This window comes from Hydractinia symbiolongicarpus, chromosome 12, assembly GCF_029227915.1.
Source record: "Hydractinia symbiolongicarpus strain clone_291-10 chromosome 12, HSymV2.1, whole genome shotgun sequence".
NCBI lineage: Eukaryota > Metazoa > Cnidaria > Hydrozoa > Anthoathecata > Hydractiniidae > Hydractinia > Hydractinia symbiolongicarpus.
In genome coordinates, this window is record NC_079886.1 from 5473202 (window position 1) to 5496218 (window position 23017).

At 33.3% G+C, this 23017-nt stretch overlaps 2 protein-coding genes across 2 annotated transcripts; both read left to right on the plus strand.

Annotated features, from left to right (window-relative positions):
• Nucleotides 1-22: 22 nt before the first annotated feature.
• Nucleotides 23-5674, plus strand: LOC130622416 (uncharacterized). The gene is made up of 9 exons (XM_057437881.1): nt 23-77; nt 550-713; nt 808-867; nt 1493-1605; nt 1656-1896; nt 2450-2514; nt 3164-3695; nt 3827-3917; nt 4550-5674. Exons 1-9 carry the CDS (start codon nt 23-25, stop codon nt 5002-5004), a joined length of 1776 nt encoding a protein of 591 aa, XP_057293864.1. The 3' UTR covers nt 5005-5674.
• Nucleotides 5675-12649: 6975 nt separating this feature from the next.
• On the plus strand, nt 12650-22830 carry LOC130621815 (bifunctional purine biosynthesis protein ATIC-like). The gene is made up of 19 exons (XM_057437166.1): nt 12650-13172; nt 13265-13391; nt 13721-13797; nt 15036-15102; nt 15183-15271; nt 15347-15425; nt 15630-15702; nt 16838-17062; nt 17632-17692; nt 18820-19013; nt 19106-19195; nt 19394-19522; nt 19939-20031; nt 20248-20321; nt 20898-20943; nt 21238-21300; nt 21406-21465; nt 21874-21969; nt 22550-22830. The coding sequence occupies exons 1-19, from the start codon at nt 13154-13156 to the stop codon at nt 22667-22669; spliced, it is 1782 nt and encodes a 593-aa protein (XP_057293149.1). The 5' UTR covers nt 12650-13153; the 3' UTR covers nt 22670-22830.
• Nucleotides 22831-23017: the final 187 nt, after the last annotated feature.

The following is a 23017-nucleotide window of genomic DNA, read 5'->3' on the forward strand; positions in this document are numbered from 1 at the left end:
GTTCAGTAATCATAAGTGAGAAATGGTAGGAAAAGAAAATTTTGCTGCTTCCACCAGTCAAAAGATATTGTTAACGAGTAACATTTCCTTGCGAAATATCATTTCATCAAACATTTGTACTTGCAGGATGTAATAAACATGTTCTCTAAGGTGAAACTATATACATTCGTTTTCTTTATAACGCATTGACAATTAGATGACGTTGACAATTAGATCCGTCATCTACAGAGCGGCACATCATGAAAACGATATCTCTAAAAAAATACAGATTTCCTGGTTCTCATACGAATCCTTTTTTTATCTCTTACTAAATGTTTGTCGCCGAAACCTAAACGAAAACAAAAAATAAAAAATAAAAAAGTATTTAGATTTATTACAAAAGAGAAAAATTGATCTTCTAAAAAAGAATTTCCCAGTTTCACTTTTCAAAATCGTATGAATGTCCCCCCACCCTGTGCCCTCCCAATCATATGTTGTATTATTGATCTGTTTGGTGACATACAGGGGTGATATACTAACCGTTATAAAGGATATACTAACCGTTGTTAGCTTTTTTTCTGTTTATCAAACTTTTCGTTTTTCTGTGTTCCTATCTTTCGGCTTATTTTGACGACTCTCAACGTACTCCGAATAACGCTTGTATCGCAAGAAAACAAGATGCAGAAGCTGCATATCTCGCTTTAAAAAGGTGCAACTACAATACAACCAAAATGGTATATGCTACTTAGGATCTATGATTGACCAGTTATACGAAACATTAGGAGACATTTTAATAGTTAGTTATAAAAACTCAAGACATTAAAACAGGTTATAGTTCAGTTGATAAGTTACGAGTTAAATACTAATACTATCCTCGCAAGCGAGATAGTAAGATATGCATCCGTTAAAAAAAACATATTTAACAAATATCTAAACACTAAACAAGGTTAATTATTAATGGTTGGTGATTTTTACGTTTTTTACGTTCTTATGATCTGAGCCAATGTAAAATTTGCTGGTAGAAGAAACCTATGTCAGTCTTTTAAGTGATTTATCCATTTTTATCTTGTCAGTGGAACACTGTTTCAAAAGCAGTTTCTTATTACACCCGTTTGACCTGTGATTCAGGTTAAAGAATATTTTAACAACTCAAAAAATATTCATTATTTAATGCAAACAAAAATACCGCAAAGAGAACTACGATGGCCCCTATGGCTCACTTCTCTTCCAAATCAAAATCACTTCTCTTCTATATAACGAAACACTTCTCTTCTGTATTTTGACACTTCTCTTCTGCACTTAACACTTCTCTGCATGTGGCTCTTTACAACTTGAATTCTAAAATCTGGTCCGCAACTTTACATCATTGGTCCGTAGTTTTAACCTTTTGTGAGGTTTATTACACGGGACCAGTCCCCTCGCCATGTGACATATTTTTTCAACAAGAATAAGGTCTGATGATGGTACTGAAAACTGTATTTTGGAAGCTGTTGAGATTGCATTAAGATCTCAGCATAATGACGAATATGCTGGCACTGGCAGTTTTATTGTTGGTACATCAACAGCTAATCAAAGAATCGAATCTTTTTGGTCACAATTTTCAAAAGACAGACCAAGTTGGTGGAGGTTATTTTTTAGAGAACTTGCAGACACTACTGCTTTATGGATTTGATCAGAAAGAACCTTGATAAATTTGCGATTCGTTGGAATCAACATCTGTTAGCACCAAGCAAAGGTGCTACTGCTCCCCGTGGAAGGCCTGATACATTGTACTTTGTTCCAGAATTATATGGTTGCGAGTCTTTTAAAAAAACTTTAGATCTTAATGAGCTAGAAGAATTTAGCCAACTATCTGTACCAGATCACGATAATGAGCCTGAATTTATTGAATTTGCGAAACAGTTCTTCCAATGGAAGGTTTCTCCAAACTCAAGCCAGATACAGCTCATGAAGCTATTGATTATTATATCGCCTTGATTTGTGCAGTAGAAAGATATATGTATTACAACACTTGTAACAATGTAAAATGCTTGGATTTTAGAAATATATATCTTGTTTTTTCAAAACCACGAGTTCTTTTCCCAACATTGCTGCAAAAAAATATCTTGGTTTTTGTAAACCACGAGTTCTGTTCCTAACAGACATCATAATCAATATTTATTCCCGGATAAAGTAGGGTCAATTGTAAGCCGCAAAACGTTCTAGTTTCGCCGAATCGCAATTATAAAAATTCAAAGTTAGTAGAAACTAGATAAAAAAAAGCAATCTCGTATTACGCTTCTGGGACCGTATAAGAATATAGCTTGAAATTTCGCAAAGTTTTTCCCGCGAAAAATCTAATTTTGTAGAAACGTTAATATGCCCCCGTAAGAATTTATGCAAACTTTACTGGGTACAAAATTTCCTATGCGCAGAGCCCGGGGTGTGCCATTTATTCATAAACAAGATCTGGATAAATTCATATATTAAGGACCAGATTCAGTCTGGGAAATTTTCGAGCTTATGGAAGAAAAGTGTTTCGCACTTGGCGAAGAAGTGTTTCGAACGGAAGAGAACTTCGGGTATCAAAGTAGAGAAGTGTTTTTATACAGAAGAGAAGTGTTGTTATACAGAAGAGAAGTGTTGTTATACAGAAGAGAAGTGTTGTTATACAGAAGAGAAGTGTTGTTATACAGAAGAGAAGTGTTTTTATACAGAAGAGAAGTGTTTTTATTGAGAAGAGAAGTGAGCCATAGGGGCCATCGTAGAGAACGTTTAATTTCTAAGTTTTACACAGAAAGTAAATAACATAACTTATGCACGCTTGCATAGAAAAAAAATACCAGGTCATTGGGCGCTTATGCACACTGTTGCATCTGAGAAAAAAATAACGTTCCGTTAATATCTAAACATATTTTTTGGCCATTTTTTGAATGGAGTTACTGTAGTGATGTACATAGCTTAGTTAACTAAAATTTTTTTCGAGGATACTAAAATTTAGTCAGCAAATTCCTCAAATTTAAATTCCTCAACACAAAAAAGCGAACCCCGAATTGAAATCAACCAATAAGCACAAAACTAGCGTGGTTATATCTCACCCTTTTAAATAGTACCAGAATTAATTATATCTGTTCGGGTGAATAAGGCCATTTGCGCTCAAAACAAAGGAATGCCCGATAGTGATCACGTGAGTAAAAAACAATAGAAGTAACCAATCAGGAAACTCGTTTGCGACCCAGCATAATCTTCATAATTTAATTATTGCCATTCATGGTGAGAAAGATTACTTCTCCTGGCTACATAAAAGATTTATGGTTTGCAATAAGCATTTTAGAATTCCGAATATTTTGAATCACGAAAAAATTTGTCACACATTGAAAGTTTTAAAGGATAACATTACATCGACGAGCAGTCAGTCTTTCAGTAGCTTTCAAGGAGAGATGTCGTTGGATATAAAGACAACTGCGTTTCTTTTTTCAATTTGTTTACCTTTGGTTAAAGCTGGTATATACGTACAAGGTGATGAATTACCTAATGGCAACATAACAAAATATTTGAAGGGTAAGACTGAAGTTAGTTGTCTGTTGGAATGTGAAAGAAGCGAGCAGTGTGACACCATTTTATTCAAGCAAAAGAATAAACAGACGAGAAGCGGATATTGCTGGTTTGTTAAAAAGAAAAACACAACAGATGTAAAAAAGAAGATGGATAACAGCTCTGCTAAGATCTTTAAAAAGGTGAGTTTAGTTTAGTGTTAAGTACAAAGATATACAACAACATTGCACACCTTCTATCTACACTGCTTTGTTAGATTGGGGTAAACATTTGTTTAAAATCTAAAACTTCAATACGAATTAATTTCTTTAAGCTACCATCTACATGTGCAGCTGGACCTCCGTGTAAATATAAACAATGTGTGGATATATATGCTTCCAAAGGATACAGATGCAAATACAAAGGTAAACTAAGGTTTTCTCTCCATCTACAAGCTATAAAAACACAGCGGATGAAAGACATATTATGAATTGCTTTTTAAAAGGTATCAAAATAAGGCAATAAATTAGAAGCTTGCAAGATTAAGGACAGTTTAAAAAGTGATCTAACCAAGTGTTGACTGAGAGTACGAACCACCATTATTTTGCTGTTTCGACAAAAACCTTAGACGTCTATCACTCTAACAGTTTGTCAAAAACAAAGGCTCTGCATATCACTTGACCAACGTGCCAAGTTCTACACTCCAACATTTTTACATTTTCTATCGTACCAATCAAGAACAAAGAACTAATTCATTATTCTATTACAGAAATACATACAATAGATCCTAGCTAAAAGAGAAAACGCCATTGTGAGCACAAGTTTAACGGCATGCGATTCAAAGCACGATGAAATTGGCTTGCTTTTAGTTTTTCATGCGAAGCTCGATTTAAAACTTTCATGTAGGCTAGCTGAACTCTTTACCCTGTGCTATATCTATGCTAGTTTCGCAATTGGCCTAATGATTATATATTCAAATGATGTAATTCATATCTTGTACCCAAAACATTACGTACAAGGTCTTCTAGGATAGTTCAAGTTAATTTTCTTGTTATAGATGACTGGATACTGCTACAACAGAACGTCTGCTTTGGAGCACGTGCAAACGAATTTGGAACATTTACAATACAGCATGAAGCAGTCATGACCGGTATGAAGCTGGTCCATGTTGGTGGAGTTGGTCTTCAATGCGTTGATACAACACCAACAAAATGGGGATGTAACTCAACATTCCATCTTGGGTATAAAATGGAAAATGTCATGACTCTCGTTACAGATGTTGAGAACAAGATAATTTACCCAAATATCAAATACCATATTGAAAAGTATGGTTATTTGTTGCCAGGATACAATGCTAACTCTCCCTACCTTATTTTTAACTCACGTAACTACACTCTTCACCAAGGACAGGAGTTAAGAATACAATATGGCGAGACTTTGTATATTACTCCTTTGTACAATAACAAAGGTGTATCTTGTGCCGATATATATGCAAAATTTGCTGATACGTAAGACATTTTAAGCTGAAAATTTCTTTTAATATGTTACAGGGTATAATCGTTTCTATATAAAAAAGGTATATATGGATAATAGGTTTGAGAACCTTTTGAACATAAACAACCGCGTACGTGTCTTCTTGGAGGAACCTGCAAGGTGTCATCATGTAAAAAAACGTCAACTTTGAATCAATAGGCGAGTAATAAGTTTTGTTGATAAAATTTCGCATATGATGGGTTTGTTGTATATTTAGATATATAGTATGTATGTACACTTGACGAATATATAATTTATACTTCTTTCATTTTGTAAATCTATATAACCATAGCGTTACAACATTAAGTTTTGCTTGTTGTTGACGCGACTTTTTCACAATTTTTTTTATTTACCAAGTCACACATAAAGTGTTAATTTACTTCGCAGTAATAAACATCATTGTTGTTTGGTGTTTTCAATTCTACTCGCCTCGTTTACGCATGAACCCTGGCATGAACCGTTCTAATTCTGATAACATTGAAATCGACTCAGACAAAATAGCGAGTCTGTTGACATCAAAAAATTTTTGGCACCTAATACTGTTGCAGCAACAATCTGTTTTTCGTGTATCTTAATAATATGGACGTTTTTTTTGTTATTTTTATTGATCTCGTTATATAACCAATATATAATCATGCACAAAAAGAAATTTGTTTTTTGATTTTTGTCAAATGAGAAGGTTAATATATCCTACTTGTTTATCAAATAAAACAATTGTAGTTTTTGCATCTCGCTGTGTATCATATGAATCCTCTAATGGTTATACTTTTCGTATGGGTTGAATTAAGAACATGCATTCATACTTTTTATATATTTTATTTTTCTTACATCGTCTGGATACAGCAACAAACATCATTATACAATCCATAAACCAGTAGAATAACAAGAGTGTAGAACACAGTATAGAGCATATATACATGCTTGATACTGTATATTCTTTAATAGTGGAGGTCATATCTATCGGCGAAGTAAAAAATAAGAGCAAGCGGATTTGAACCAGTAAAATACTTCTTATTTATAGTTTGTATAATGCTCCATATATATCTTATATACATCTGTTTGCAAAACTAAAGGATATGTGTATATCTAATGACACGGAAAGAAGGGACGATGCTTCATTATCAGGGATAAATAAATGAAAAAATGAACACTTTAAGATATTTCGTTTTTAAAGCCTCAGGATTGTATCTTCCTTTTTTTTCTCCCCTAGTACCAACAAGCACAATAAGAAAACATCTGAATACAAAAATTTTTCTTTCGCTTTGGGATTAGGAAGACTATTTTCATCATAATTTAAAAAAATATGAATCTTATCCAGCACGGTGCACTTGCTGTGTATATACAACAACCGATTTTTTTAACACTGTGGAAACGTTTTTTGAGAGACAAAGACATATTAAAGTCACCAAAATTAGAAACATAAACTTTATTTCCGAAAATTTTTTCTTCTCTGTTTACTAATATGCATTTATGTTTTTCATATATTCCATTTCTTCCAATACTAAAAACTGCATTATCTGCAAATATGAATCAGTATGATTTTTTGTGGAATAATTATTTTCCGCAATTTTTTCGGAAGAACGCAAAAATAAGAACATTTGAGGCTGAAAAAATAAGCACATCCAACATAAATTAAAATTTAGCCTTTTTTTATATGTATATAAACCGTGTATAACAGTACAGTGTTTAAAAATAACCAAAAAATACTTAGTAACATTTTAATTATGGGTAGCTACTTAATTTCATGGGTTGATTTTTTCAGAGAAGATTAACATGTTATCTATTTTTTAGTAAATTAACCTTATCTTATTCAGTTTCGGTTTGACAAGCTATATATTTCTGCGGTCAAAAGATAGCGTTAATATTTTATTATCACATCAAAAATTTATTGTTTAGTACTAACAAAGATGTGTTATTCCGGAGAATAAACAACCTTTCATCTATCTGCATGATTATTTCGTATAACAACGATTAAGTCACAAAAGTCGTGCGCATAAATAATAAGCCGGTATCCACGCAATTCCGAGTTTCTTACGATAAAGTTGTGAAGTCAAACTCACCTGCATAAAGAAGGATTTCTTTGAATAAATCCTTAGCCTAAAACGTAGCATGCATGAATGCAGAAAAACTACATAAATATTCGTGGTCACTGTACTCGTGCTCACTGTACTTGTAATCACTGTACTCGTAATCACTGCTCTCGTTACGAGAACAGTAATCACGAGTACAGTGATTACGAGTACAGTGATTACGAGTACAGTGATTACGAGTACAGTGATTACAAGTACAGTGATTACAAGTACAGTGATTAGTGATATGAAACTTGTTGTCAAATTTGAACTTAGCGTTATATTGACACGCCATTAGAAGTGATCGCACGTCTTCTATGTTCCTTGGTCGTCCACCGTCTTTGATCTTCTGCATCTTTGCGGGTCAGCGCAGAGTCCGTTGGAGTGAAAATGTCTCCCAAACCATTTGATCCGTGGCTGGTCAAACGTTCACTTAGAAGATTTGTTGCTGTTGGTCCAAAATATAGGCGTCGTTCCATTCGGTGTAGATTTTCATGGATTTGGAAAACACTTTTGTTCTTTGATTCCTTGTCAAGTCGTAGCTGGTGATAGCCCCATCCCACCTCTATCTCACTGAAAACCTTGGGTTCCCTCAGATTATAGCGTATCTCCTGTGGTATTTGGATATGGAATCTGGTACGCTTCATTCCTGGATTCTGAGGTGTGTTGCCGATATTTATGCGTATCTAGCCATTGTTCTTGTTAGTAATGACCATGTTCACGATACAGTCGTAAATCTTGCGAGAGTCGACGTCAGTGATTACTCCTAGGACTCTCAAGAATGAGAGGAGTTTGCTGACCTCGTCTTGGTGGTGGATTGGAACGTTGTAAAGTGGTGGCTGCTTTATTGTATTTTAGGTGGATTGGTTTCGTGTTGAGACATCCTACTTTGTCTTCATCAAAAACTAGACCTTACTATCCATCGACGAGTTGCTGTATCTAGGATTTGGTTTGGTTTCCGCTGGGCGTGTCTTTTACTCCTAAATTTGTGTTTGACCGGTGTAGCTGGTAGTCCGCCGCCAACCTTGTTAAAGGTGTTAAATCTAAGATTGTTCTGCATCTGTGTCTCCTAGCAGTGGACTAGAATCCATCGACGACATAGACTTCGCAATGGACTGTGGTGCCTTTAAAGTTTTCAATTACTGCGTTGATCATGCCTGTAATGTGGAGGTTGTCTGATTAGTCTCGCGCTCTTAGTTCTCGTGATGTACGTCCATGTAGATCACGAAAGCGAATTATGGCTCAATTCGTGAGAGAATTTTAATTTATTCGACCTAACTCTGCATGCAGTATCGGCCAATGGTAGGCCCGAGAATCCAGACTATGATATCTGATATGTCTCGTTCGCAGTATTACACATGTAAAAAACTAGCCTAGTTAACTAAGCTTCCCCTACGGGAAATTAAAATTTAGTTTTTTTCTATAATAACGTGTTTATTGCTTTCTAGGCTTTACTCGAATGCCCAATCTTTTTTTTAATTACAAATTAGTGTGTACTTTATGAACATTTAAAATGAGGAATCGGCCCCTAGGTCGTGTCGATGTTCGCTGTTACACCACACTCTCACATGAAACTATTTCCATTTTCTGGTGGTAAAGAAAAATATGCTGGTTCTCCCGGCTAGGAAAGAACCAAAATGATATAGAAAAAGCGGAAATAATAATGAGTGCCTGAATTGTCCGCCAGGGAAAATTCTAATAACAAGTGCGAGGACGGAGGTCCTGTTTTCTACAGTGAATATTTTAAAAATGTAAGTAGCTGACATATGAAGGCCATTCTTGTCTCGATTTATAACATGCACGTGGTGCAAGTGTGGTTATTCTCAATTCGAACGGTGTTGGTTTGTTCCTGCGTTATAAATTTTCACATAATTCAATCTAGTTTCCTTTTTTACTACTTGCACCCTTTACCTAAATTCCCCCTCTGTCGAGGAATATGAGAGTCTCATTTTTCGAAAAAAACTCCCTTTACTTGCCTTGCGTTTAAAGTAGTTTGCTTTTTCGCTCAACATTTAGCAGCCAAATTAAGAAAAAAACTATTGGAAAAAGATATCTGCAAGCACTAGCAAGATACTTTAGTGGAATTGGAAGTGTATCCTATTGAGTCATATTACCCAATCTAGCGAGTCGCATTGCTTAATTTTGATATACCTCATCTAGTAAATCTGCCTTGACCTCTTGGCAATAGCCTACACTATTACCTGATCAAGTTAGCATATGTTAATGCACTATGGTTTACCACTACAAATGAGGTCACCCACTTAGATATTCTCTTCATATGTGAAAACATCACACATAACCTACTGTGTTCTATACCTATTTTCTTTTCGCATGTACCTTGTTAAACCTTGTTGTAGGCTTTCAAAGAAAGTCTTCAGGAGTAGCAGTTGTGTACCAGTCCTCCATTGGATTGATCATCCAGTTTATACCAATGTGTGCATATGTATATTAGAGTTTGAATCAGCCCGACTTAACGTGGTGTATCCTACCAGTTGTGGTTCATCTGGTATCTGGAATAGATATTTATCAAGGCTGTTTTTAAAAAGGTCAAGTGTGCAACCAGACATATACGGATGGATTTGGGGAGGATGTTAAAGAGCTTTATTCCATGGATAGGTAAACTGAACTTTGCCACCCTACTGCATGGACCACACAGAAGTTTTTCTTTCCGCCCATGCCAAGGATGATGATAGCTTTGGATTTTCAGATTGACATTTGGTACCAACTGTTCCATGATTTTCCAAATATAAATTATTCGATACCTTTCCCTTCTACGCTCCAATGAATACAGTTTCAGTTCCTTCAATGATTTCCAATAGGTGTGATTGGTCAAGTTTCTGATTTTTCGTATATAGGACCATTGCAATGCCTCTATCATCTGTATCTCTCCAACTTTATGTGGACTCCATAGGACTGAGCATTACTTTAATAGAGGAAGAAAAAGAGATTTCTACATGGTCATAAGGTGATCCTTCGTTCTAGTGTAAAAAGTTCTTAAAATCCAAGACATCATGTTTTTACTGTCATTTACTACTTTTAATATGTTGGAATGAAAGGAGCAGTTGGTGGATAATATGACACCAAGATCTTTCAGTTCCTCTTGCTCTGTGATTATGGATCCAGAAGGGAAAAGATACGACATGCATATTTTCAGGGTGTTGTTCGTTTTCAGGGTGTCGTATGTTTTTGAAGTTTGATAAACTTTTCCAATATTGGAACAGACAACACAATAAAAGTTGACAACAGTAAAATTAAAAGGGAATCAAAACTTGCATATTCAAGATTATGTCATTGAAGATGAAGAACAAGCTAAAAACAATATAGCTATGAAATAAATTTATGGTCGAAATCAATCTATTGTTATTTCAGAAAATTAAGCATACTCCCCATTGAAAAACAAGAATTACAGAAGGAAATATAGCACTGTCAAAAATGTGACTATGTAACATGTGACTATGTAAAGTTTTTATCATAAGTTAATAGTCAATAAAGTGGAAAGATGTATATATTTAGATGTATATATCTGGATCAGTCTCCAAACAAGCAAGCACAAACAATAAGAGTACAAGTCATGACGGCAATCCAAACCAAGTAAACATCCATATCGGATGGTACAATGAATTATTTTTTTGATCGGTGAATCAGTGCAAAATACAATAGTAATCATATGTAAAACAATTATTTAAATACACTTTCCTCAAGCAGCTTGCCACCAGTCAGAGCTGAAAAACTACTCACCTGATTGAGACATGTCTATAAAACTCATTTAACTTTCCGATTTCTCTAAACTATAAAGTTCTATTATCTCACCAAACCACTGGAAATTGTATGTTATTGCTTATTTTTGTTGATTCAGGAGATTATGATCCAATTGATATTTCAATCTTCCAGTAGTCCCAAGAGAGTTGTGATATGTTCATCTTCAATCAAATTTGCTGTTAAAACCTGCTTGCAGGGTGATTTTAATTTGAAATGACACCTTTTTTTCCCAAGTGTAACTAAAATAAGGTGATCTATAATACAACCCCCTGTTGAGACTTTGAACCTGCAAACTCTATACAGTACAGTCTAAATGTAAGTACACAGAACAATAACATTGTGAAAGCTTTTGCTATTTTAAAAATAATTGTTTAAGTAAAGTTATGTTGATAAGTAAAGTTATCTTGATTAATTCAAAAAAATAATGTGTAAACCCTTGCGGCATTTGCATAACCATATAACTTACCTGATAACTTACCAGATCCACCGGTATGGTCTTTAGTAGGCCAACATCGGTGGTCGTTTCAAAACTTGAGCGGACAGTCTTCTTTGACTTGTATAAAGCCCCCTAACAGTCTCGAAATGTGGTTGAAATAAGTTTTTAAAATTGTTTATGGAAGTAGCAGACACTGTTGTATACATGATCCACCATCTTTATATTTATTTAGTTGGCGCCTGCACTTTGGTCGGTATTGTTTAACGAATATAACAGACACTGCTTTCTCTGGTAGAATGTTCCATTTATTAATAACCAGAGGAACAAATATATATATATTTTTATTCAGCCTACTACGAGTCAGTGGATTCAAACACAGTTCAAAAAAGTCATTATTATTTTAAATACTTCTATGAGGTCAGCTCTTAATCTCCTCATTTCCAGAGACATAAAATTACAGTGTTTGAGTCTTTCTTTAATGGTAGATGACCAATACCTGTGATCATCATGGTAAATCTTCTCTGGACCTTTTCTATGTTATCAGCATCGTTTTGTAGGAATGGTCTCCATGATTGTATGCTGTATTCAACATGAGGTCTCACTAGGGATTTGTATATATAATATACGCAAGTTGCTTTTGGTTTTGCATTCAAATATTTAAGCTTTGGTCATACCCTACTAACTTCAATTGGTACTCTTATTTTGGTGAGTTTACTAGGACTCATCAAAATCAAATCAAAATAAATCAATTGAATGGACCCTAAGTTTTAAAAATAACATTGTATTCACTAAATTTTAACCACCTGGAACCAGGATTTTTCTTTGTTGGTTCAAGATTTGAGTATCCTTGATGCTAGCTCTTACCTGAATGTAAAGGGAGGTTCTCTTTTTAAGAGCAAGTTATATTTATTTAGCCTAAATTAATTTTATTTTCTCTTAATTTTTTAAATCGTTGTTATCTGTTAATATATCTTGAATGTATGTATGCTTGTGCATATCATTGTTCTAAAGCCGAAATAACAACATCGCATCACACCACAACTTGTATTCACTAAAGCACCAAGGTGACACAAAAAAAATTTGTACAAAGTATTTTACAACCAAGTATTTTTTTGGCTATTGGCAACATTTTTTGTTACCAGTAACAAGATTATACAAAATCAAATATTATGTTAGATATCAATTTTTTGTTTTTTTTAGTGTCTAAAATACTGTATATATGTATAAATTGTACATATTTATTGTATATATATACACAGGGTTCCCACAGCTCCTTGAAACTCCTTGAATCTCCTCCATTTTTATTTTCCTTAAAAAACTTGAAAATCAATGATTCCCTTCTCGAATCTCCTCGAATTTTTTTTTCAAAGTGCGCAGAATATTTTGATGAAAAGAGAAAAAGGCTAAAATGGACAAGTACAAATTCAAATTGATCAATTGAACAAAAAAAAATCAGTTATAAAATAAGAATTCCTTGTTATTTTCTTTTTTTTTCTGGTTTTGATAAAAATTTAAAGATTTTTCTAATTCCCATCATTATAAGTTTAGAATTGTGTAGATATTGTAGATATTGTATTTGCCTTTTTTAAATTATTAACTTCCCCGGGTTTTAAATGTTAAGCACTGTTATAAGAACTAGTGTTTTTCGTTTGTTTGTATATATAAAGTATAATATACATGACGAAATAGCGAAAGAACCATTTTTTGTTGACCTAAAAACTCCTTGATTCTCCTTGATTTTGTTTGAAAAAGTAAGAATAAGAATTCTGCTCACTTATTTTCAAAATCATCCTTGAATTTTACTAAATTTCTTTTTTAATAGATATACATAATTAATTTTATATCAACTTATAACGTGGCAGAGATGAGCAGTTCAATATCAGGTATGTTTTTTTTTCATATATTTTATGTGATTAGCCTCCCTTTTGTGCTACACAAGGCAGCTTTAAACATTGTTAAATATTGTAAATTTTAGCTATAGTAAGTGTGTCGAATAAAACAGGTGTTACCGAATTAACAAAGGAACTTTCTAAACTTGGTTATCAGCTACTTGCATCTGGTGGCACAGCTTCTGCAATCCGTGATGCTGGAATATCAGTCAGGTAGGTACTGAGACATTTTTCACACTCTGCAAAATTATTTAAATTTGAAAACATCCAAAAGTGTTTCGAATGTGGCATAACATAACAATTCTTGTGTACAATTTTTTATATATCAACTTTTTTCACCTTGTAAATGTTAGTTTTATTTTTTTTCATGTTTTGCATATATACTCAGTATAACTGATAATGGGGAAACTTAAAAAGCTTTTATGAAGAAATGAAATCTTTCATATTTTATACTTTTTTTTAACTAATAGTGAATAAATCAAACACTTTAGTCTCTATTTCACACACTGTTATATACACACTGTTATATATATATACAATAGCGATGTGTCTGAAGTTACTAAAGCTCCCGAAATGCTTGGTGGTCGTGTGAAAACGCTTCATCCTGCTGTGCATGCTGGTTAGTGGTATCTATATGTAATTTACTTTTTGCCAACTGAAGACAGGAAAACTTTGCAAGAATTATCATCATATCACTAAAAAGATTAAAAGGAGACTACTGTTTTTCAGTTAAAGAATGTTACTTTTACTTGTTTTAACTTCAGTTTAAGGATACCATACCCCCTAAATCAATTTTTATTAAAAATATGTACATTCCAAAATCTCATTTTCAATAACATTCTTTTGAAATAAATCAGGCAGTCAAATACAATGGAAAAAAGATATTATTCTTTTACAATATTGCTTATCGTTTTCACACCTTCTTCTAAATTTAAAAAGAAGAAGCTTTTATTTTTTAAACAAATTATGCACACACAATAAATTATTTAATGGTTTCACACTTTTTGCATACCAGTATTTTACAGGTGAAATCTTTGAAACTTTACGAAAATGATGTAAATAAACACAATTGTTTATACTTATATTACTATAAGATTTAAAACGAGTTATTAGAGAGATATATAGCAGTAAATACATCAAAATAGTTATAAACCCGATAAAAAAAGGAACAAAGCAATGGAAATCTAAATAAAACAATTTGACCATTATATGCTTTATGTAAAAAAATAAGTTCTGAGGGTAGTTATCAAAGCTTAAATTTAAGTGTAATTTCTTTGGTGCAGATATTTTTCTACCTTTTTAAAAAAATCCTTATAGTAAAGTAATAATCATCATGTAGAGAATCTTTCAACTAACATCTATTTTTATATGAACAGCTCTCTCATGATTTTGAAATCTATATTACAATACCTGTGTAAGTCTGTCTGTAAGTCGTGTAAAATGGTACTGCAAGTAGCGAGATACACGCAATGCAATATAGAAAGAGCGGGCGAACCCATGGATTTTTTCACCGGCCACCGACTAGTATTTAAAAAATACTGAGTGTGTAAGGTCTGTCAGTACCGGAGGCATGCCATAACTCTTCCCACAAAAACCACATATATACACTTGCACTTTTTTAGAACGAAAAATGATTCACTTTCTTAATTAAGGTTGACAGATTATAAAAGTTATTACTAATTGCTAATTATAGAAGCATAGAGCAATATCACAAACATGCATGATTTCAAGATCTTGATAAGTGTTTTGATTCAGAATTTTATTCATTTGTTCAACAATTTGCAATCAGAATGTTGAGAATAGTGGAATAATAATGCAGTTATACAAACTATATTCACTGTACGTATATCTTTGTAGGCATACTTGCACGAGATTCGGAAGAAGACGAAGCAGACCTCAAAAGGCAAGGATACACTAAAATAAGGTATAATGTATAATAAATTGCCACGTATATTCAATTTCTATAAAGTTTAAAACCTTTAAATTTTTGTCTTTTTTTTGTAGAGTTGTTGTCTGTAATTTATATCCATTCAAAGATACCATCTCGAAAGAAGGAGTAACTGTTGACAAAGCTGTGGAAAATATCGATATAGGTGACTAACAACATTTTATTGAGTTGCATTTTGCTAGAAAGAAAATTTGTTTTATCTTGCTTATTATGTTATTAGGTGGTGTAACATTGCTTCGTGCCGCTGCCAAAAATTTTAAATATGTTACGGTTTTATGTGATCCTGCTGATTATGAAAGGTAAATCTGCATAAAACTCTATCAGAATTTTATCAGGTTTGAACACATTGATTTCCTATGGCAAATTAAATCTGAAATAGAATCTTTCATCCTCAATTTTTGTGAATGGTTAAATCAATAGTCATCTACGATAATGTTAAATAACTATTCGAGTTGTGTGTTAGCAAGGTAAGCCTAACATTTTAAGTTTATGTTTTTTTGTAGTGTGATAAAGGAAATGAAAGAATCCAGTAACAAATTTACGTCTTTAGAAAGAAGAAAAAGACTTGGATATAAGGTTTTATTATTACTATTTTTTTTATACTTTCCTTATTTTCTTTTTTTTCAAGTCAGATTTAAAGTTACTTTCTGCAATTTCAAAATTACTCTCCGATAAAAACGATATTGTTTGCTTTAGATAAAAAAGATTCATTTGTGGTTAGTTCACACTAGGGGCTTTAATCTTTTTTTAATGCACCTGTCATGCTAAGAAAATGATGTTTACACCAGTGAGCTAATGAATATAAAACAGATCTTAGCTCAAAGAAAAGAAATTCAGTACCATGCAAAGAAAATAGGAGTTTGCAGGCTTTTTTAGGAGAGGCGTGCAATTGCACGTGCACACCTTGGCACACGCCTAAATTGTTTTAGGCGTGTGATTAATCGCACGCCTGAAAAATAAGTATTGAGTTTTCAAAATCAACCTAAAAATCCATTTTGTGGCGTGCCATGGCAGCCCTCAAAATAATTTTTGGAGACTCGTCGGACAAAATGTCCAATAGATTTCCGTCGTCAGGCCAGAATTATTGAATAGTGCTGGTCCTTTTAATCCACGAGCAAGCCTATTCATAGCCAACCGGACCATCCTAGCTAATTCACCGACTCATGAATTAATTAAAAGAACTACGTAGACATAAATCTCTTTTGCCTGGCCCCCTCGTAGTTGGAAACCAGGTCTTACACAAGAAATTCAGCCATGCGGTTCTTAACTAATGCAGAGGTGAACGTCGACAGAGCACAGATGAAGCAAGTCTGCAAAAGATTAAGAGAGTCGCTATACCAGTAGACCCTCGATCATCGTGTTTGGGGTTCACGATTTAAAACGTCCCTCACTTTTCTACTGCAAAATGAATGCGCATCAAAAGTTAACCTTGGAGCCCGTATCGCACGTGTAACATCCTTTGCACATGCATTTTACATCGCTAGCGTTAATTGATTTACACCTGCGAATCATCGCACACCTACTCCAAATATTCCTGAAAAAGCCTGAGTTTGGCTTTTAAATTTAAAATTATTTAAAGCAAAATTATCATTCTTTGGTTAAAGAAATATGTTTCCTTTTTGTAGATATATAAATATATTTTATATATTTTATCATGTATTAAAAACCTTACAAAATTTTGGTTTACAGTATGCTATTGAAATGTTTTTAGGCATTTACGCACACTATGGAGTACGATACCATGATACAAAGTTACTTTAAAACAGAAATTTCACCTGAATGTGCAAATTACCTTCCTTTGCGTTATGGAATGAACCCTCATCAGAAACCAGCAAGTTTATTTACCACACTCGATACCCTGCCCATATCTGTAATGAATGGTTCCCCTGGCTTTATTAATTTATGTGATGCGCTAAACGCTTGGCAACTGGTGAAGGTGGGAAAATTGTATTCATTTAATGTCTGATGAAAATTTTAGCGCCGTATCTGCATCTTCTGCAATGAGTAAAAATTGTTTAATTATTAGTGTTAGGGAAAGAGAAAGTAGAATAATCAATTGCTGGGCTTTTGACAAGCATATATTTTAAATTGCTGTGATGTCTAACATTTCATTCCAGGTATTACCAATCTATGAATCTGGAGATTGAAATTCAATAAAATATTGTACTGCTTTAATTAAATAACTGTGGCTTTTATTTATTAGGTGTTTGTTTTAGGTGTATAGGTAGTTTTAAAGTATGGATAATATTATTGTTAATCTGGCTGCTAAAAGCTATATAGAACAACTTTGTACTTAGTTAAATTAGTTTTTCACTAAAGGAACACAGAATTAATATATAATATTATATTTTTTAAAAATAGTGTTTCTGGAAATAGAGCGTGTAAAAGAGAAAAGTGTGTCCTTTAATGATACTGCAAGTAATAATGTTAATGACCTAAATATAATATTTTTTAAAAAAAATTGTACACCCATCCCACAAAGTTCATTGTTTTAAGAATATTTAGGAACTTAAAAGATCGCTCTCTTTGCCAGCTGCTGCTTCATTTAAACATGTCAGCCCTGCAGGTAGGTAACTATTCTTTATTTTAATATACGTAAGTTGACTTAAGGTGAATTGCACCTATTGCTTTTTTCAAATGGCATGTGCTGCTTTTAAATTTTAAAGTCACATTTCAACAAACCATTATATACATAGCACCTAGAATAACATGTTCACAGGCTTGTATCCAAGCTAAGCAGTAAAACATTTTGTTTCTACTGTAAACAGGAGCATATTTAACCAGTATGGCTAAGAAAACATCGCAATATAAATATTTAAATATCTGCCTGGTACACATGCTTGCCTAATTCTACTTCTCAGTACATGCATACTATTCATTTTTTAAATGCGATGTTTTGTGCTATGTTTTTGTCATATAATTTTATGAATGCTTGTACAAAAGTTAAGAGTTTTTATTTGATAGGCACAGGTTCTAAAAAAACTAAAATTTGATAATATCCTAGAAAATATCCTAGAAAATCCTAAAGTTTTGTACAATATACGTCTGTCTGTCACACAAAATGGTACCGCAAGTAGTGAGATGCACAAATTGAAAATAATGGGCGATCGCGTGAATTTTTCCATGGGCCACTGACTAGTTTGGATGAAATTGATAAAACAAAGACAGTTTTTTTTCATTTTTCGAACATGGCCAAAAGTGTCAAATGGTCAATATTCTGCATTCAAGGAAAAGTGTCAAATGGTCAATACTCTGCGTTTAAAGTTGCTACTTTTGCACACACGTAGGCCAGGTAGAGAGTGTTAAAATTTGCTTGACATAATCAACGTTGGAACCCACAAAGATTCCAAAATTTGCTAAAGACAGCTGTGCTGACCTCAGCAACAATTAGAATGTTTCTAGAGCAAAATAACCTAAGATAGTCATAATTCCATATTCATAATTTTACTGGAACGGCTACCAAAAAAACTGTTAAAAACGGTTTACTTTGAGTGAAAACTGATTTCATATTGAATTCTGTCTGCTTATTATTTAAAAGTAACATTTAATGTCGTTAACATAGCTTGATATTGATAAGTAGCTTAAAGTCATAACTCTGAAGCGAATATGCTTTATTAATAAATAAAATAAATAGACAGAAACTGTATGCATTTGAAGCTGCTGTTAAAACTTTCTCAACTTTATCATTCTAAGGTGCAGCTGTTGGTGTCCCACTGTCTCCAGCTGAAGCAAAACTCTGCATGGTGGATGATATGGATTCCTGTTTGAGTCCTCTTGCAATTGCCTATGCACGTGCACGCGGAGCAGACAGAATGTCTTCATTTGGTGATTTTATAGCTTTATCAGAATCATGTGATGTTGCCACTGCTAAAGTTATCTCAAGGGAGGTAAATATGATAAAATGTAACAAATGTAAAATTCAAAAAATAAAGCAGTATAATTTGTATGTGTTATCTGTTCTAAATGTATTTTTGATTAGGTATCTGATGGAGTTATAGCACCAGGCTATGAAGATGAGGCTCTTGAAATTTTAAAGAAAAAGAAATCTGGAAAGTATTGTGTTTTAACGGTGAGAGGCTGGTTGTTTTACATCAAACGTTGTGTGCAAATTGACACTGTCTTTTAAAATAAACAATTCCCCCCTTTTCCAAAAAGATAAATGCTGTAAAGAATTTGTTTTGATTGGACAGCCTTAATGTTCTAAAAAACGTTTTTTACCAAGCCAGAAAGACAAACTGTCACTATTCCTAAAAAATATTTTTTTCAGATGGATCCTAACTATGAGCCAAGTCAGATGGAATCAAGGACGTTGTACGGAATGCAACTAGAACAAAAAAGAAACAATGCATTGATTGATAAAAGTTTTTTCACAAATGTTGTGTCTAACAACAAAGAGGTATATACTTTTATTGTTACTATTAGGGTATTCTACTGGTATTTTATGACTTGTTCTGCTCGTTACTCTGTTCTTTTTAACTAAAAAAAATGGGCAAATCCCAACTATATATGTCGACAGGAGCGGTGAAGTTGTTAACTAATCAGGTTCTAGCATAAAATATGTTTAAAAGTTTCGTTTTTCTAATGTATGCAAATATTTTTTTGAAGATGAAAGAGTGTATTCACAACTATTATATTCGAAATCTGCATTTTATGTTGTGTTAATCAAAAGCATTATTCAGCAGTAAAATATGTGTTTGAAATAAATGTGCTGCTTGTTCACAGTTTAAGATTGTTCCTTCACGCGATGTTTGTTGCCTATCTTAAGGCCTAAACTTTTATAACTTGCAATGCTAGACTTCATATGTTTTTTAGCTAACAGAAGATGCAAAGCGTGATCTATTAGTTGCCACCATTGCTGTGAAGTACACACAATCGAATTCTGTTTGTTTTGCTAAGAGAGGACAAGTAAGTTTGAAGTAATGTGTGTGATATTTTATGTTTTTCTAGATTAGTTTTATTCTTAAGTAGGAGAAAAGTAGTTTTTTTAGTGTTCGTTTGGTGTTTGTTTGTTTGTTTTGAATCGTATAAATCGCTGTCATTCTTAGAAAATTTTTGCTAACAAACACACAGTGTGAGCAACTCCCTTTTTTTCTTTTTGAGATAAGATGGTTTTCATTTCAGGTTGTTGGGATAGGAGCTGGTCAACAATCTAGAATACACTGTGTTCGATTAGCCGGTGACAAAACCAACAATTGGTAAGATAACTTAATGTTTTGTTGTGACCAAGTTGTTATTTTCGCATTATTATACCTACAACCCTGGAACTGACATTTTAAAAAAGTGTCCGTTAGCAAAGGCTGGGATAACAACATTAAAAAATGCAACTATATTTTTAGTAAACGATATTTTCGTGATGAGGCGTATACCAGGACATCGCTTCCAAACAATCATTCAAAAAATTAATAATTTCAACAATAACTTTAAAATGCGATCACGTCCCTAACAGGAAGTTCGCATTAAGAAGTAGCGTGGCCTACAGCCCGTAATAGTCTTAGAATTTAAGAAACAGGGTATGGCAACGTCAGTAAAAGTAGCATGGTTTAAGAATTATGTGCTAAGCAAATAACCTAACGCATGAGTCACCTCTGCAAAGTAAACGTTACCTAGAAACGGCGTTCTCAACTTCTTAGAACTATCTCCCTCTTTTCCAAACTTTATCAACCGTGATTGTAATTGCAAAACGAAATACCTTAAATCTGTATTGTTGTTGTTTATATGATGATGTTCTTAAAAACTTTCATGATTCTCAACGATCTCTATTTTTCTTGTAGGTGGCTAAGACAGCATTCAAAAGTTTTGAGTTTGGTTTTCAAAAAGGTATATCGATACCTTTTTTGTTCAGTTGTTCTAATCTACGTTTATAACCATTACAGTTCATATACGAATTTCACGAAGACAGCACAGACGTATTTGTTGCCTTTCATAATTTAGGTGGCAACAACATATAGCTGCACCTGGAACTTTTTTTTTATTTCTGATAAATATTCAAAAATTGTTGTTTTTGTTAACGGTATCATAAAAACACGTGTGGAAACGCACTATTTTTTATGAGTTTCAGAATATCTCAAATCTCTGCATAAACTAAGCAAACAGTGAATTTTTTATGAATAGGGTGTAAAGCGATCTGAGATGTCCAATCTGATCGATGTTTATGTGAATGGTACAATTGGCAAGGTGAGTGTTTTCAGCTACAACTTGTATTTGCATGTCTTTTTTGATACATAGAATATGTATATTCTGCTTCACGTTAAGTAGACGAATTCCTACATTATTATTTAGGATATGGAAAGGGAAAAATTTGAAGAAAATTTTGATGTTATACCGGAAGAGTTTACTGATGTAAGTGAACTCTTCATTTTTCTTTTTGCATTCTTTTCAGCAATGGGAGATATCAGAAGATGATAGTTACTATCCTGACAGAAATAAAACAAATATATTACTATTGTCTGGTAACATACTAGTACTGATTGCTAGCCTTTTGAAAAATGAAATGATGTAAATGGATGTTGCGTTTTTAGTTAACAGTTTTTTCATATTAGTGCTGTTTCATTCGTTGTTAACTATTCTAATTACTGTACACATTTTGTTTTTTTGGAATACCAAAATTCTAGCAATGGGATCATTATTCTTTCTTCTCTATTGTTTTAAACAATAGGCCTTTTCTTTTTAACCTGGAATCACAGCCTGATATTCTTATAAAACATTTTCTTATCAAAGAAAAAGCCTTTATGTGTTTTTATTCTTTAGAAGGAACGCAAAAACTGGATTGCTTCTCTGTCAAATGTTGTGCTAAGTTCAGATGCTTTCTTTCCATTCAGGGATAGTATTGATCGTGCTGTCCAGGTTTGTAACTGTGTGTGTTGGACTGTGATACAACCTGAAACTCTACCCAGATGCTTTTAAAGCAATTATTTTCGACCAGAGCGGGAATGAATTTTCTGTGTAAAAGGTAATAAATGTGAAGAGCCAGCATCTTTAAAACACTGCTAATTCTATATAATTAGCTTGCCCCAACGCTCGATTTTAGTATGTTGTTTTAAATTGTGTCATAAAGATGCTAGATTGGTGATGCAGGGTCAAATCACAGAAACTATGTGAGATGTTATTACTTCATGTTACATGAACTGTGAGCTGTATTCTTAAACTTAGCATTTGTAAACTACCCTTGTAGCACCAAAAAATTTGGTTTTTTGCATTTCCAGGGCGGCCTACAGGAATGAGAAAACTAGAAAACAAGTTTGGGGCTAGATGTGTACTAAAAAACCTTCCCCATTATGAATTTCCTTATTAATTCGTGTTAAAAAAAACCTCGATCGATTGGGCTTGCCATAAATGGATGTTTATGCATATATATGTTCTTTTTCCCCCAACTTGTTTGATATACTTTAATTGATGCCCCATCAGTACCACGTCTGTATTTTAGAGCGGGGTGAAATATGTTTGCAGTCCCAGTGGTTCTGCTGCAGATCAGATTGTCATCGATGCATCCAATGAACGAGATGTTGTGTTAATTCACACCAATACAAGACTCTTCCACCATTAAGAACATTTCTCAAAATGGTATCTTCAACAAGCTTTCCTGGCTAGCCTCTTATAAAAAAGAAAATTCTTATTGTTGTTAAAAAAAAATAAAAAAAAAAGATGTTTATTTTTATCTACAAAAAGATTTATATATTTTTTTATTTTAGAAAAATTCTTATTGTACATATTGTCTCTTTCTCTTGTCCAAACACAGGGTGACTCGCGGGCCCTAAAAACCGATTAGTTTGGCTAAACTGTTGAAATGGACTATTTGTACTTTTCATGTACACAAACACATCCTTTTTCTCATAGCTTCAGGAGTCAGTGTAGCTGCTGTAAGAGTAATTATAGAAACTTGTTTGTCAATGTC

Bases quoted from the DNA above. Each gene is read 5' to 3' on its own strand.
- LOC130621815 (XM_057437166.1), top strand. The intron at 15,703-16,837 runs GTTTTATTATTA...AAATGTTTTTAG, and splicing joins GAAAAAGACTTGGATATAAG to GCATTTACGCACACTATGGA. The intron at 20,322-20,897 runs GTAAGATAACTT...TTTTTCTTGTAG, and splicing joins GGTGACAAAACCAACAATTG to GTGGCTAAGACAGCATTCAA.
- LOC130622416 (XM_057437881.1), top strand. From the start codon at position 23: ATGGTAGGAAAAGAAAATTTTGCTGCTTCCACCAGTCAAAAGATATTG. The intron at 714-807 runs GTATATGCTACT...ACATTAAAACAG, and splicing joins ACTACAATACAACCAAAATG to GTTATAGTTCAGTTGATAAG. The intron at 3,918-4,549 runs GTAAACTAAGGT...TTCTTGTTATAG, and splicing joins ATACAGATGCAAATACAAAG to ATGACTGGATACTGCTACAA.